The 15,260-nt window shown below is 38.4% G+C and overlaps 1 protein-coding gene across 2 annotated transcripts; it reads right to left on the reverse strand.

Annotated features, from left to right (window-relative positions):
* Window positions 1–1,556: 1,556 nt before the first annotated feature.
* Window positions 1,557–15,260, reverse strand: LOC140944315 (uncharacterized). Of its 2 annotated transcripts, none has more exons than XM_073393473.1 (10): window positions 15,011–15,260; window positions 11,170–11,465; window positions 8,742–8,871; window positions 8,150–8,400; window positions 6,146–6,298; window positions 5,911–6,069; window positions 4,679–4,762; window positions 4,058–4,252; window positions 3,036–3,253; window positions 1,557–2,197 (listed from the first exon to the last, which is right to left on the reverse strand). In XM_073393473.1, exons 2-10 carry the CDS (start codon window positions 11,443–11,445, stop codon window positions 1,954–1,956), a joined length of 1,710 nt encoding a protein of 569 aa, XP_073249574.1. In that variant the 5' UTR covers window positions 11,446–11,465; window positions 15,011–15,260; the 3' UTR covers window positions 1,557–1,953. The 2 variants fall into 2 exon arrangements, with proteins under 2 accessions (XP_073249574.1, XP_073249576.1); XM_073393475.1 differs by lacking the exon at window positions 15,011–15,260 and adding an exon at window positions 14,430–14,561.

The raw sequence follows: 15,260 nt of genomic DNA on the forward strand, positions 1-15,260 counted from the left end.
ACATATAGCATCAACCCTAACCCCCCAAAAAGACCCTAACCAGTTTCGAAAAGGCAGTGCTTAACCCCAACTAGTAAGACGGAAAACTACGTTGTGTAAATTACACAAGGTGTCCGGGAGGGGGGGGGGGGGGGGGGGGGCGGCTACCGTCGATGGGATCCACTGATAACCTTCAAGAGGACTGTATGCTATTTCACGGGGACCTTACCAAATTACGAAGGCAACGGGAATCATTAGTGTCAAAGAAGGCAATAGGCAAAACAACCACTCTTTACATGCAGCATGCATTTTTCCTTTTTCTTCTTTGGTTTGTTGAGGCATGATCACAGTGATATTTTGTGTGAAAAACACAGAATTTGGTCCAAGAAACACACAGACCCCGTTAACAGTGCACACGCGTTACCTGTGCAAAGCGTTTACACCAAACACGGAGCCATACAAATTCTGTTTACAGGACTCCGTACATCAATTTGCCCTCGTCAGCATTGGAATGGCTACGCATCTAGCTTTTACCACGCCAACAGCCAGCATTAGGAGAAATTTTCGATCCCCAGTTAAAACTCATCTACCCCGCACGTAAAAAAAAATTGCTACAGCAGCGCCTCAACAAATTCTGTGTTGCCTTGGTAAAGAGAAGGGACGCAGAAAGCGATGTTTTGGCAGAAATAATTAGATGATTTAAATGGCTAGTCACTAGTTTTGATGCCCTCGTCTTTATCGTTTCTTTCAACATCCCGAAAATGTTCGTGAGAATGGTCGTCTATATTTCGATCTGTTCGCCTATGTATCTTTTTACGTGGTGTCAGAAGCTCCTGGTGGTGTACAGGTGATGCAATAGATGGCATTTGCTAATGTGCGGGTGAATTAAATAGTCATTGGTCTTAACAGACTGTCTGGATTTCGAAAGTTTGATTGTGTTGTAAATGTAGGGAAAGTTTTTACATCGTGTAAGAAACAACCCTACAGCAGGTGACACAGAGTCGAGTCCCCAACTTCACCCATGACCTTGCGCATGCGTTCTAACTGCTCGGTCACGCCGCCCCTCCGATAGGTGATGCCGGGGTGGTGGGAGCTTAAAGCAATAAAAACACGGCTCATTGCCATTATCTTTGATACAACGTTAATTACCTTTATATCCAGCTACAATAATGTTGGATATTTTTCTTTCTTTTTAGTTACACCTTTTAAAGCAGAGTTAATCAACCTTCACCGCTAATATGCTATGATTAACCTTCATCAATTCTTCATAACCAGCTCGAGTTGACCAAATTTGGAACACGTTTACGAGATCCTATAAAATGACGTCAATATTTCAAGATAAACGCCAGAGAAAGGGTCGGCGACGTTGAAGCCCTGAGGACGAGGCTGCGTTTTCTTGGTAGAGCTGTAGAAAATGGCGGAAATCTTCACAAGATTTTCGATGAGGAAATGACCGAACCTCTGAAGGAACAGGCAAATTAAGACGAGAACCTAATACCGATTGAGGTAAGCTTGTTTTTTGAATTATGAATAATTTAAAATAAATAATAAAAACATAATAAATTTGGCTACCGTATTAAGATCCGAAGAATTATGCAGAGGTGACATTACCGCGGATACCAAAGCCCGCCTAAGACGTGCAATACGCGCCTAGCGTGAAATACTATAAGACCCGGATTTCGTCTTACAATACGTTTAATCTGTTGTATTTTTGTGTAAATGAAAACCATCAACAGTACTAATGGGACAATATTAGGACACATTGACACCCTCATTCTAACAACAGAGAGGGTCGATTATAAGTTCGTGACTCCTCATACATCCCGAAGGTTAATCTCAACCAGAAGTTGTACACAATTTTATAAACGTTCATTTTTCTTCAACCAAGAGTCTTTGTCTTTTAAGATAAAAGATAATTTTGGTAAAATATAACGAACTATTAACAGCCTTTTCAAAAGGTCGCTCTATAAATTATCAGTTCACTTGTGAAATGCGACCTGTGCCATTCAAATAGGCGTGTTTCAAGTCTTTTGTTTGTCCGTTGATGTAGTCGTTTTCATTTACTTCTCCGTTGATGTAGCCGTGTGTTTTGATTCCGTTTTGCAGATGAGATATAATATGAGCATGACCATTCTCCATTTTTGTGGAATGAACAACTTCCCTGGAATGTTTATGCTCCAACAACATGTGATTTTGCGGCTTCAAGCCAACGCAAGCCCTGAAACAGACCACGCCACATATTAATTTCTTAGGATTCCAATATCAAGGTGATTGTTCTCTACAAAGTCTATTTGTTTCTTACGATACTTACAAGGTGCATTCAATAGTTTGTTAAATTACAATTGTCTACCTGTAAAAAAGTGTTCTAAATGTACGGCACAGAGGTTACAATTGGCTTTTATGTATTATTTTATTTATTTATTGTATTAATCCTCCGCCACAAACAAATGACTGGTTGTCAAACCAGCTATGCCAAAGAGAAGAAAATAACTTTTTTAAACTCCTGGATTCGGGCACCCCAGCCAAAGGAAGGTCTAGTCTTTTTACAGTACAAAGGTAGACCCCGAGTATTAGTCCAGCCCTGAAAGCGCGATATTTCGCTGTGCAGTCAAGCGCTCCACCCACTGAGATAATCCTGGGCAAGCAGAAAAACATTTAATCAGAAACAAAGTACATCGCATGCAGTAAAACCCCGCTAATAAGAACCTGTATTTTCCCAAGTTAGCATGGTAATTAGCACAAATTTAGGCAATTTAGGTTCTTAAATAGATTCTTATTTTCTGAAGGAAAAAAAATTCATGCTAGATCTGAGTATCTTGTGGTATTCAGCTCATTCCTTATATAAAATCGGCATACCAAATTAGCATTTTCTGTAAAAATGACTGATTAGAAGAAAGACTGAAGCACCGGACCACATGAATTTCGAAGTCCTTTTGAACAGAAATGTACAGATTTTTTTAAAAATAGATCTTAGAAAATACGCATCTCTTCCAAATTTTAGGCTACACATGTTCTTGTATAGAGGGGGCCTAGGTTCTTTACACCAGATCACTTACCTAAAGATGTTTTCAATACAGCTTCTTTGCTTAAAGAGTGCATTGACAATTGGTGTGCCAGAAGGTACAAGTGGAGCTTTAAGAAGGTAGCTAAGAAGAGAAAGAACTGGATGGAACGACTGGAACTCTTGATCACCTTCTACTTTAAACTTGATTCTTTCACAGATTTCACACAGGATAACCAAGTCCAAGATGATTGGCGCAGCCAAAAGAGAGTCCTGTACCAGATAAACCATTCAATTAAATACCGTAAAACTCCGAAAATAAGCCGCTCCATGTATAAGCCCCCCAAATCGGTAACTTAAAAAACCCTCTGTTAAATCGCTCCTCCAAATATAAGCCCCCGGCAGCTTGTAATTGGAAAATTGCCCTCAAATACAGAGAAAAACAAAGCAAAAACGGTAGGTTTACTTCCAACTATATGGCTAGCCCAATCGATTTTGAGACACAAATTCCCTCCGAATATAAGCCCCTCAAAAAGGGCCTTTGAAAAATATAAGCCCTGGGGCTTATTTTCGGAATTTTACAGTTTTACATAATTATTAATATCAATAATGAAGAAATGTTAGGTTTTCTGATAATTGCAGTAAGTAGGTGGTCTCAGAAACCTAAAAAAAATCTCTCTCTTAAGATCCAAATTTTGATGCAAGACAGTATTGGATTTTGGATTCAACACCATGGATTCCATATTCCATGAACTGGATTCAGGATTTTTTGTCGGTAGAACTTGGATTCCAGATTCCAATCGTTAGTGGAATTCTGGATTCCAGAACCCAGGATTCCTGATTCTACAAGAAAAATCTCATTGATTCTGGATTCCACAAACAAACATTTCCTGGATTCTGGATTTCCTTACATGGGATGAAACATAATAAAAGAATGTACATGTAGCCTCTTAATTTTAGTTCATGTTCACCAAACGCCCACACCAATAAAAAAGGCATCTTTATTTTTTCAGATTTTACATCAAACATATCTGGATATTAACTACCAATTGGCAAAGCCATGAATGACTGACATACCTCGCATGTGTTGTGGAGGACAATAGTGTTGAGGCCATGCATGAATATCTCGGAAGTGTACTCGTCTAAAGCCCGCTTGCTGTCGCCCACATAAGGAACATATTTAATGACAACACAATGGTCTGGCTTCTCTCCTTCCTCGTAGAGAATGTGGTTAGATTCAACCATATCATCTACCACATTACTTTTGGAAATCTGTTAGAAAATTAGGAGAATATAAAGGATAAGCATCGAAATGGAAATAGAAACACTAGGAAATTTTTATTTTATCCTTGTAGCAAATTCTTGAGTTTGTAAAATTTCATTTTAGCTTTTCAGTAGTCAATTTCAACTTTGACTTGGATAACCAAGACCATAATATCCAAGTCAAAGTTTAAATTTACCACTGTGTGGCAAAAATGAACTTTTACAAATTCTAGGTTATGTTAATTTAACTGAAAAACAACAACAACAACAATTATAATAAAACTGATGAGGAGTGGATGCTACAGTTTAAGGGGGTGGTAGTGGGGGAGAGGGTAAGTTTGGGCAATTACATATTGTTCTCTGCATGTATGAATGGTATATGTTTGTGTTGTAGCCTAAAAGTCGTATTTACTTTTTGGATCTAGTAAAGTTTACCTCTTTGGATCTGAACTGCTGTGGTGCTGACAGGTTTTTCCCATCATTATTTCCTAGATGGTTGTAGCTGACAATAGAAACAGGCTGCAAGAAAAGTGAAGTGATAGATTTAATGCAAAGCTATGCTTTATCAGTGGCCTATAGTTAATAGCTAAGACCAACTTAACCCTTTAAGTCCCAATGGTGACCAACAGCAATTTTCTCCTAACGATATCCATACATTATCATGAGATGAGGTTATGAGAATTAATTAAATGATCACCTAAGAGAAAATACTTTGATCTTTTATCAAATTCTCTCAACTCATTTTTTAAGGAAATGTATGGAGATCAGTTTGGAGAATTTGTATGTGGATATTGGGGCTTAAAGGGCTAAAGGGGCTATGTCACGCCATTTGCTATCTTTTTAGAAAGTTAAAAAAATTTTTTGGCATCAATTGAATTCTAGAAACAACGGTCCAGTATTCAGGCATTGAAACTGTTTCCTGTTGTCTTTTTCAACGGCTAGGCTTCGATTGAAACTTTAAGTTATGGTTAATGCTCCCTAAAGAAATTGTTATAATTATCTCCTTCATAGCTATGGGGGCATTTTGTGTATGGGTTAAGGCACTAAGTAATGATTTCAGCACAGAAGTGACCTAAAACAGCAATATCCAGGTGACATATCCTCTTTAAATTATTTTTTGCATACAGCCATGTCAACATTGGCTATGCATGCAGTTGGCCTGTTAACCACAAAGAGCATGAGGGGAGCGCCTTAGAGGCTGGAGGGGCCAAGTATTGTAGCCAAATGCACAACTCTGTGAGTAGTAGTCACCACCCAGGCACTACATGCCACAATGAGCTTAACCTGTGGTTTCTTACCATACTTACCATTATACTTACCAAAGGGAGGGCGGGGTGGGGAGGAGAACACTTCACGAGCTCAAGCAACGTAAAGCAATGCAAACTAAGCCTAAATTTCATGTACCATAAAAAAATTTAATAGTTAATTTTCATGAGCAGGACAAACAAACAAACAAAAGCAAAAAACTGTTTTTGAGAAAAGAAAAGGAATTTTGTCATTATTCTAAAACATATCAATGCACTGTCATCTGATGACAAAAAAGATGCCCATACGAGTCAATTAAAGAGTGAACCCTCTGATAAATGCAGAAAAAGGTTGCCAAGAAAAACAATGTTCTAGATAATAAACCCAAAAGCCTTCTGAAGGAGTGGTGTAAATATCATTACCTTTATACCAGCGCTAACTAAGAAGTCAACAAGCACAGATTTCATCTTTGTCTGCCCAGACTTGAAGTCATCCCCACCAAGAAATGTGCTGTACTTCTTGGCAAGATCAATGACACCTGGGACGTTAGTGTTCTGAGGTGAGCCATTTATGTAGGAACACTGCAAATAGAAAAAAAAGTGTTTTTAATTTCACTGAATAAATCCCATTTTCAAATGGAAAGAAACCATCATTTACCTTTTCCAAGATGCTAGCAACAGCAAAGATAGTTGATGGAGAAACCTCTTCCTCATTCCGAGCAATGGAGTTCAAGAGGTTATCAGCAGTGTCATTAAGGCCATCCTGTACATCACAAAACCGCTCTGTATTTGCCGTCCACAGAACAATCACCTAAGACATGAAAATAAAGTAATGTACTGAGTGCAATAAGCCTTCCTTTTGAAACACATTTAGAAAATACATTAAATTATTTCAAGAGAATCAAGGAAGTGAAAGAATTTTGTTGTTAGTTATTGTAAAAATAAAGAGTAGTGAATTTTAATTTGAATAGCTTAACAAGATTAAATATGGGTATATGTGAAAAACTGTATAAAGTTATTACATTCGCAAACTGCAGATGAAATATGATCATGAGTGATCCCCTTAGTTCCAGGAGGTCACATTAGGTGCACGAAAAAATAAATAAATGACTAAATAAATTTAGCATAAGAAAATATCAAAGGCTAGTTCTTTATGAGAATTCTTATAGTTGTGATCATAGTTTAAATCAGTGTTGCATTTTTAAACAAGCAGTCCATCTGACACCCAAAAAATCATGTTTGATGAGGCGAATAAACTTCTGAGATCATCCTGAGACACCTAACTGTTTCATTTACAGAATATTGGTTCCACGAAAAAGGAATTCTAGCCCTATCCACCCTCTTTCCCAGAAAATCAAAAACAAATCACAAGGGGGAAGGGGGAATTCAAGTAATTTAATTACCATAAATCTTATATTAAGCACCACCTGAAGGGGGGGGGGGGGCTTATTAATTGCAAACACATTTGACAGGAGAGGGAGGGTTTAATAGAGATGGGGGCCTATTTAATTTAGCAAAGACGATGGCATCAGTTCTTCATAAAGAACTATATTACAAAGTGGAAAAACTCAAATTCAAGAAGTTGGAGGTCATGCAGCCAAACTTCCAGTTGGTGAAAAACAATCCTCCATCAGTCCACACAAAGTTTTACAGTCATTATTGATTAACACAGCCTACCATTTATTAGTGAAGAATAATAAGGGGGAGGGGAGGGGGCTTATTAACTTTCTTCCCCTGTAAAAGGGGAGGAGGGGCTTATTTGAGACGGGAGGCTTAATAGAAGATTTACAGTATCTAGGAACACTTAATAGGGCCTTATGCTCTGAAATTTCCTAACAACTCTACAGGTTACCCAGGGTACCAGAGGTTTTTTCTTGCATGCAGCAGGACATTTCAACATTAGAAGCAGGCCGAAACCATGAGCAGCGAAGCCGTTAGAAAAAACCTCTGGTACGGAAGGCTACGAATTACCGTTCAAGGTGAACTTCGATCTTTCAATCTTTTTTCTCGGACTACATTTAAACCAATCAGATGGAACGAGGAACAGATGGAACCAACTGTGATCACATGGACTGGTGCGTGAAGATATCCTTGTTGAAATCATTGTTTTTTTATTTTGCATATACAGGCGCAATAACTAGAAAATAAATTAAAATAAGCTTTCCACTTCATACAAGAACTTTTGTGAAGTAATTCTTATCTTGTATGAAAAATTATCTGATTTGCCAGATTCAGAAGCCCTGGCTTAGAAAATGAAATGTTTGCCTTTTGCTAAACTACTCAATGCCGTAATGCTTGTTTAAAAACTTTCGCTAATGCAAGAACAGACACCTATAAGCCATTGTCATTCTTCATTACACATTACAATGACAACAAAGTTTGAATTGTTCTATTTTTGTCAACCGATATTAGTGTCTCTGTTAGATTCAAAATCACTCAGGCAGTTGTTAGAAGCCAATCAGCCTTCATGACCAGAAATGTGATTGGTTGTTGATATTGAAGCAGAAGTGCTCTGGTCAGGAAACTTTTCAAGCAGGTTACTATTAAGACTTGACTAAAACTGGAAACTGCATAAAAAGACTCTGGCACCAAGAACTTAAGAAGGAAACCTTACTTTTTTCCCCACTCTTACAGCAATACAATGACCTGTATGGTAAGTTACCTTATCAAGGTAGTTTTTCTGCTTGAAATCTTGGATGTCCATTCTTATTTGTTCCAGCATTTCCTGTTTTGTCCCTGACAAGACATTATCGGCACGGTCAGCCTGATTGGCAGCAATGAAGTCAGGGCAGTAAATTGATGGACGTGGCTTTAGTTTCTCTAGGTAAGGCCTGAGTTGCCTCTGAAGTCCACTGTCCAATACCTGAGCCCTTTCTGTGGCATCAGCCAGGTTGAGCGATGAGATGTCCCAGCCTGCAAAAACCAATCACATTTTTAATACTTGCTGTTCCTTCACATTAACCCCTTGGTGTAACTAATACTGCTTTCCTAATTATGGAAAATTTATAACTTCTTAATTTGTTCAACTTCCATTGTCTTAACTTTATTATTGGACCGGGCTTATGGGAATCTTTTGACACAATGTATTGCTTTAACTCAATATCTTACTTGCCTAACTCGTAAAAAATAATGGAATAATTATTAGTCAATAATTTCTTACGAATTTTTTTCTACAATTTTTACCATAATTAAACCTCCTACCTTGTAACATTCATGAATTGTCTACGATTTACATCGTAGCTTGTCAAACGTACCATCAAATACAATGTCATTGGGGTGAACCATCGGAAGAAGATCCTTCAAGGGCACATACACATCTCCACCAGGCCCAGTTCCCAGGCAAACAGTAGAAGATTGAGTCATGGAGCCAACATAATTTGCTTTCTGTGAATAAAATGAAGAAAATAAAATGATTATTAACCCTTTCACTACTACAGGCTAATGGCCCCCAACCCCCCATCTTCCTGAACAATTATCAAGGAGCTAAGATGGCTGTGATACTTAATCAAAACATGCATGCTCAGTAGATTTCAGAGCCTTGTTTCACACAATTAACTACACAGACTTGAAGCCAAGAAGTCATTGTATAAGTCTAAACAATTAATAAAGATAACTATCCCTGCATTCACAAGATATTTAAGATAAAATCGCAAGTAACGAAAAAAAATTCAAATTTGCCGCCATTTGCAGTTCCTATTGTCAGACTTTGAATGAGAATTTCTTTGTAATCCATCACAATATGGCTTACTTTTTTACAGCAAAACAAGGGAAATTGTTAGAATATAACAAATATGCCAGATTTGTGTTCACAAAGCCAGTTTTATGACTGTGTAAAACTAAGGCATTGTCATAGCCTGTTCGGCATAGTGCCACGTTGCAAAATGCTACATTCGTATCTTGTTTCCACTTTGTAGTGTTGTAGCCCTTGAGTGTTCTTCGCCCTGTTTATGCACTGTACACATTTCCTTTTTCTGCCCTCCATACAAGCTGAAACATATTGATTTGAGGGTACAGCATGGTTCAGTTTGGAATCTTGTTCCATCTACGCTTTTGCTTTCATTGCAATAAACCATCGATCGTTGGTGTGCGAGGTCAAGTTTGAAATCAAGTGTTTTGCGCTTCGATCCAATGCGTTCCGATTCAAGAAAAAAAGCATTACAAACAAATACATAAAAGAGGAACCAAAATATGTATCTATACCCCTTTTTTGACCGCTACCCCAAACAAATAAATAGAACGAAGCTGATCAACACGATCCACGCCGCCCATGCGAGAAGTGTAAACATCTGAAATTGAAACTCTCGGGTTTATCACTTGCGGTTGAGTTGTTGTCGTTTTTACTGTCTTCAGACTTACTTTCGCCGCTTTCCTCCTTAGAAAATTCTTACACTTCAATGTCAGATAAGTCTGCATCAACATTCACATCACTAAAACTTAAATTACTCTTACTATCATCGTCAGAACCAAAAATTGCATTGATTCGGCGGCGGCCATACTGACAAACGAAGATAAAATACAAGCCTAAAGCACGTTCAAATCTTCTGAATATCTATAATTATATTATAACTAGCGAACTAAATTCTTTTAAAATCAAATAGACAAAAGAAGGAAATGCTCAACCATCTGGCTTTTGGTGTGTTTTATGGCATAAGAGAAATCCAGTGTACGAATCCCGTGAGAAGGTTCACGCACGTACGTCTTGGAGCGAAGGCAAACTTCGGCCCTTCACTACTCGCCTCATGCAATAGTTTTGTGCGCGCACTTCTTGTGATTTGATTGGTTTATGCCTACCCATAACAATGGAACAATAAATATTGACAAAGACTGCCTTACCTAGGGTATACAGCACATTTTTTTGCACCCTTTTCTCGTGGCCGCTTTTGGCCGCTCTAGGAAAAATGTGGCCATTTCCGGCCGGCCGCTTTTGGCCGCTTTAGTAGTGAAAGGGTTAAGAATAATAAATATGAGAGAAAGGAAAACAACAAAACAAAACAAAACAAAACAACAAAAAAAACAAAACAAAACCATAAAGTATTTATGAACTTTTCAAGGACTTTTAACCCTTTCCCCACAGGAAATTTTGCCAAAAAACACATTGTGAAGCTAGTGCTATAAATATATCTTAACCACGATAGAGAAACGCAAGTTAAAGTGGTTGGGGCATGTATCAAGATCATCAGGGCTTGCCAAGACAATTCTACAAGGAACAGTGCAGTATTGATGCTATCATGTTTGCCAGCTGCTACTAACCCGGATTGAACTGTTTATATCAATAGTAATATGTCTTTCCCTACCTGCGCCTCCGGGAAACACATGCCGACTACCTTCTCTTATTCTCCTGCTACTTAAAATATTTTTGACAACCCTGCTTTTCAATACAGTTAAATGCATACTATTTACTAAGGTTATGTTTTGTCACTTCACATTCTGATTTATAATCTAGAAGCATTGTTCCATTTTCACGTGACATTTCTACATTTAAATGTGATTAAAATGTTCACTGTATAGTAAAAACTAGTTTTTTCCTTATTTCTGGCTATTTGCATTGAGCTCCTGATAACTCAAACTTTTTTATGATTCCCCTTGAAGGTTTGAGTTATTCGTAGTCAACTGTATATAATACAACGGTCCTTCCCTCCTTCCCTCAGAATAGACTGAGCTTAACACTAAAACTGAACTGACCTTAACACCAAGTTTTGTGTTCCATGACAAACCCAGTTTATTTGCAAGTACAGCAGCGGTGATCGTGGAGCCATTATTGCCACCCCATCCCACTAACATACATCCAATTTTTGGAACATGTCTTTCAGTGCGAAAGGTGTACACTGTTTCAACAGGCTTCACAGTGTAGGTACCCTTTGAGTTGCAATCAACCTCGGTAGTCTCATATGTATATTTACTCTCAATATACTCTGAAGTGTAATGCACATTTGGGCTTTCCACTTTGAATGTTGTCATGTTCCTGCAATTTATGGACCCTAAAACAAGAAGAAAATAGCACTTAACATTTGCCATCATCAATTGGCATAGCTATTGTTTTATTAACTTTACGTCCAAAGGCTGATTTTCACTAGCAATGGCGTCAGAGTCATAAGCAGAGTAGTAAAGAACGTTTAGGGCTAGACTTACAGAAAATCAAAAATCATAGTCATAAGCAGACATAAGTGCATTGGAATCGGAGTTGGAAGAATCAGAATCTTTCCATTTTCTTCTGACTCCCTCGTTTATGGTTCAGATTGTTGGATTCGTCAGCAGAAGCTCATCTGCACACTTCAAAATCCATGAGAATCCTAGTTGAAAGCGGCAATGTACATTATAATTTATTGTCAAACACTCGTTTACAAATGAAGTTACATTGATTGCAAGGCATTTTATTGCGGGCGACAAAAGGAACCCGCGACCTATTCTTGGTCAGCAGCACTCTATTAACTGTATAGCTGGATTTTTTCTTGATCTGTTCAAATTCCTGTATTGTACAGACTAATTTGCATGGTATGAATGGTATGTGGCCTCGAAGACCCTGGTTTTGAGTTAACGGTCCGTCTGATATCACGGTAATCATGTGAATGCACATGCAAGTCATGCAACAATCATGCATTATTAGATTGTGTGGTTCCAGAAAATATCCATACCCCCCCCACGGAAGACCATTGGAAATTCCGAGGGGGAGGGGGGGTTCAAAGGCAGTAATTTCCGAGGGGTATGGGGGGTTCATGGGAAACTATTTTCCAAGGGGTGACAGACCATGTACAAAACATTGAAAGCAACGTACGATCGATCTCAAGCACAAAAACATACCTACGTACGTTGTTTTGAAAAAAAAGTCGGTACTCCTGGCCATTGACATGAGGTTAACATCATTAGCTTTAATGTTTCTGTTTTTCTTTGAGTTCGCTAGCGCTACAATCTCCAGAAGAACGATGTGTCTTTGGAACGAAGTCGAAAACGATTGAAAATGGCGGACATAACTGGAGTCTTGTCTTCGTCTCGTCTTCGTCCGACCGACATTAAAGTGCTTTCACTTCTGTTCACTGAGTATCCCTTTTCGCTTCCTTGACATGCATGACACACATTTTTGATAGGTTTCATGTTTTATCAGCGTTTACTGTGCGTGGAAACTCATGAAAAATGCGATGAGACGAGAATACTTTCGTTCCCATTTCTTGCTCGACCTTCACAAGGCCCGGCTACCTGGCTAGTAAATTGTGCAATCGTGACGACGTTCACGAAATCTATCGCATTGGCATGTACGTGTTGGTGAAGTTTTCGGCCCTTAAATAATAGTCAACCTGAAGAAACTGACAAAATCTGTAGAAATAAAAACAGCCAGACAGGAACCTTGTAAGTTTCTGGGTTTTTCTTGCTACCGTTTGCAAAGGTGTTTAAGCGGGTGAAACTTACATTCTCTTCATAACGTTCGTGTCGCAATAAACACAAAAACGTAGAACAATCGACGTTTAAACTTTGCAAACCAAATGTTTAAGCTTAATTTATAAGCTTACAAAAAAACAACACAGACATAATTTGCAAACGTGATGGCGAAAAAGCTAAAAGTTTGGCTGAATAATAAACTTAACAAACGTTTACGCTGCACTGTTGTAATAAAATTCTTCCGTATTTTCATAACTGAGTTAGTATTAACTTTCTTTGTTTTTAAGTGCCCAAACTACTTTGAATTTCTAAAGTGTGGTAAGAGAAGTCCCCATTTTAAAATTCTGGAAATTCCTGGTGGGAGGGGGGGTCATCAAAGACCCCCTGGAACGGAAAATCCTGGGGGGTGGGGGGGTGCAAATCAAAGTGTCTTCCGTGGTGGGGGTATGGATATTTTCTGGAACCACACATTCCCTAAGCTGAGACCAGACTCTACTTTCATTTTCCTGGGTAAATAGATTCCAGGTCGGCAAGGCGAATCGAACAGTCTCCCATTTAGTACGAATCGAATGTAATAATGATTGTTGCATCACTTGCATTCACGTAATTACCATGACTTCAGACAGACCTTAAACTCAACACCAAGGCCTTCGCAGCCACATGCCATGCATATTAGTTGGTACGTACAACACAGGCATTTCAAGAATGTGGACAGAATCAGGAAAAAATCTCGCTATACAGTTAAAAGAGTGCCGCTGACCAAGAATGGGTGGCAGGCTCCTTTTGTCGCCTGCAATAACTTCAAGGATACTGGAAAGTGACCACAAATGCTGACAGGATTTAAACATTATATCAAATTTTAGACAAAAATTTTCTATCTTATTAATTTGCCCCCTGAAATTCATTATTCATGTATCTTTTTAATCACGATTAATTCACATTAGTTGGTGTTTACAGGAGTACTATAAAACTGCCTACATGAGTTAATTATTAATGGAGCTGTGTACATTGTTAATTGTTCCGTCCATTCCTCTAACGACGGCAGAACGAGCAAGACGACGGAAACCAAGTGAAATTTGCCATCAACGTGAAATGTGCCTCACACATTTTGCTTACTGTTCAATCCTTAAAGATTACTTCTAGTTAATGTAGACTTCTACCACATTAAATATTTAACAAGACTGTATTTAATATGCTAGGTGAAAAACAATGTTTTCAAGAGTTCATCGACAACACTTCGGACAAAAAGTTATAATTCTAACTTTAGAATAGACAAACATTGACAAAAATCTTTAGAAACTGCGTGGGACGAACAAAAACTTCATCCTTTTCATCTTCCTGTTTAGATCAAGTCTATATATTGTAAAATCTGAAGCTAATCAAATAAAGAAGGTGAATTCTAATCTTCGAAAATGGACGTAAAAGATTGCATAATCAGCATGAAGCTCCTGTAAACTTATGCAAAATGTTTGTCGAGGCAGCGCCCAAAACCACGATTTTGCAAGCAGTACATTTTTGTTGTCACAAGTCGTCAGAAAAACTTTCGACTGCTAGAAAGCACTAAACCTCACCGTTGGTCGACCGACTGTGGCTTCTCTTGATATAAAAATGCTGTTTAGCCCAAGCTTTTAAGGAACAAACTGTGCTTTCAACGGACAATTAACGCCGGCATGGTCGAATGATTCCAGCAGTCAAGCTACTCCAGTATAAACATGCATGATGACGTAACTACTAAATTTAATACCTAGTTTTTATGTATTTCAGAAATGGTTCAACTTTTACTTTCCGTCGTACATTGGATAACGTAACAAACCCGCGCCTTTCAGCTAGCTAGGACTCCAACTGCTACAAGTCTTAAGCTTAAGCTTTAATAATTTAAAAACCTCCATGCTTGTTGGGGAATTTTTGCGCGAAAGTGGACCAAATTATTGAGCTAAGTTTACTCTCTCTTGCCGAAAAACTAACCATGTTGAGTTGTGTTTTTTGTGCCTAAGGTTTTCTCTACACGTAAGCTTACGGCACGCAAAAATTCATGTTGACTAGCATGCAGTGGTTCGTCAAGAAGGAAGATGTTCTTGGAGAACACCAGGAATACGAACAGATGTTGGACTTAAATAATTTTAAAATAAAACTCTTTGTTTGTAAAACTTACCTCGATATGCGGTTTTCAGGTTTTCAAAACAAGGAGTACGAGACTAACAGGTCTTTAACGATGCCAAAGCTACAAGTACAAACGCGAAGTGAAATAACTGCATGAGTGAGCCACGTTGTTCGAAAGATGCAAATCACAAGCAAAGCGCGATCCATCTCGACCAATGAGATGAATGAAGGCTTTGCAACATGGAACAGTGACAGCTGGAACTTGCACCCACGTGTTTTCGTGCACTGGCGCGCTTGTAGCC

The sequence above is a fragment of the Porites lutea genome, chromosome 7, assembly GCF_958299795.1.
Source record: "Porites lutea chromosome 7, jaPorLute2.1, whole genome shotgun sequence".
Taxonomy (NCBI): Eukaryota; Metazoa; Cnidaria; class Anthozoa; order Scleractinia; family Poritidae; genus Porites; species Porites lutea.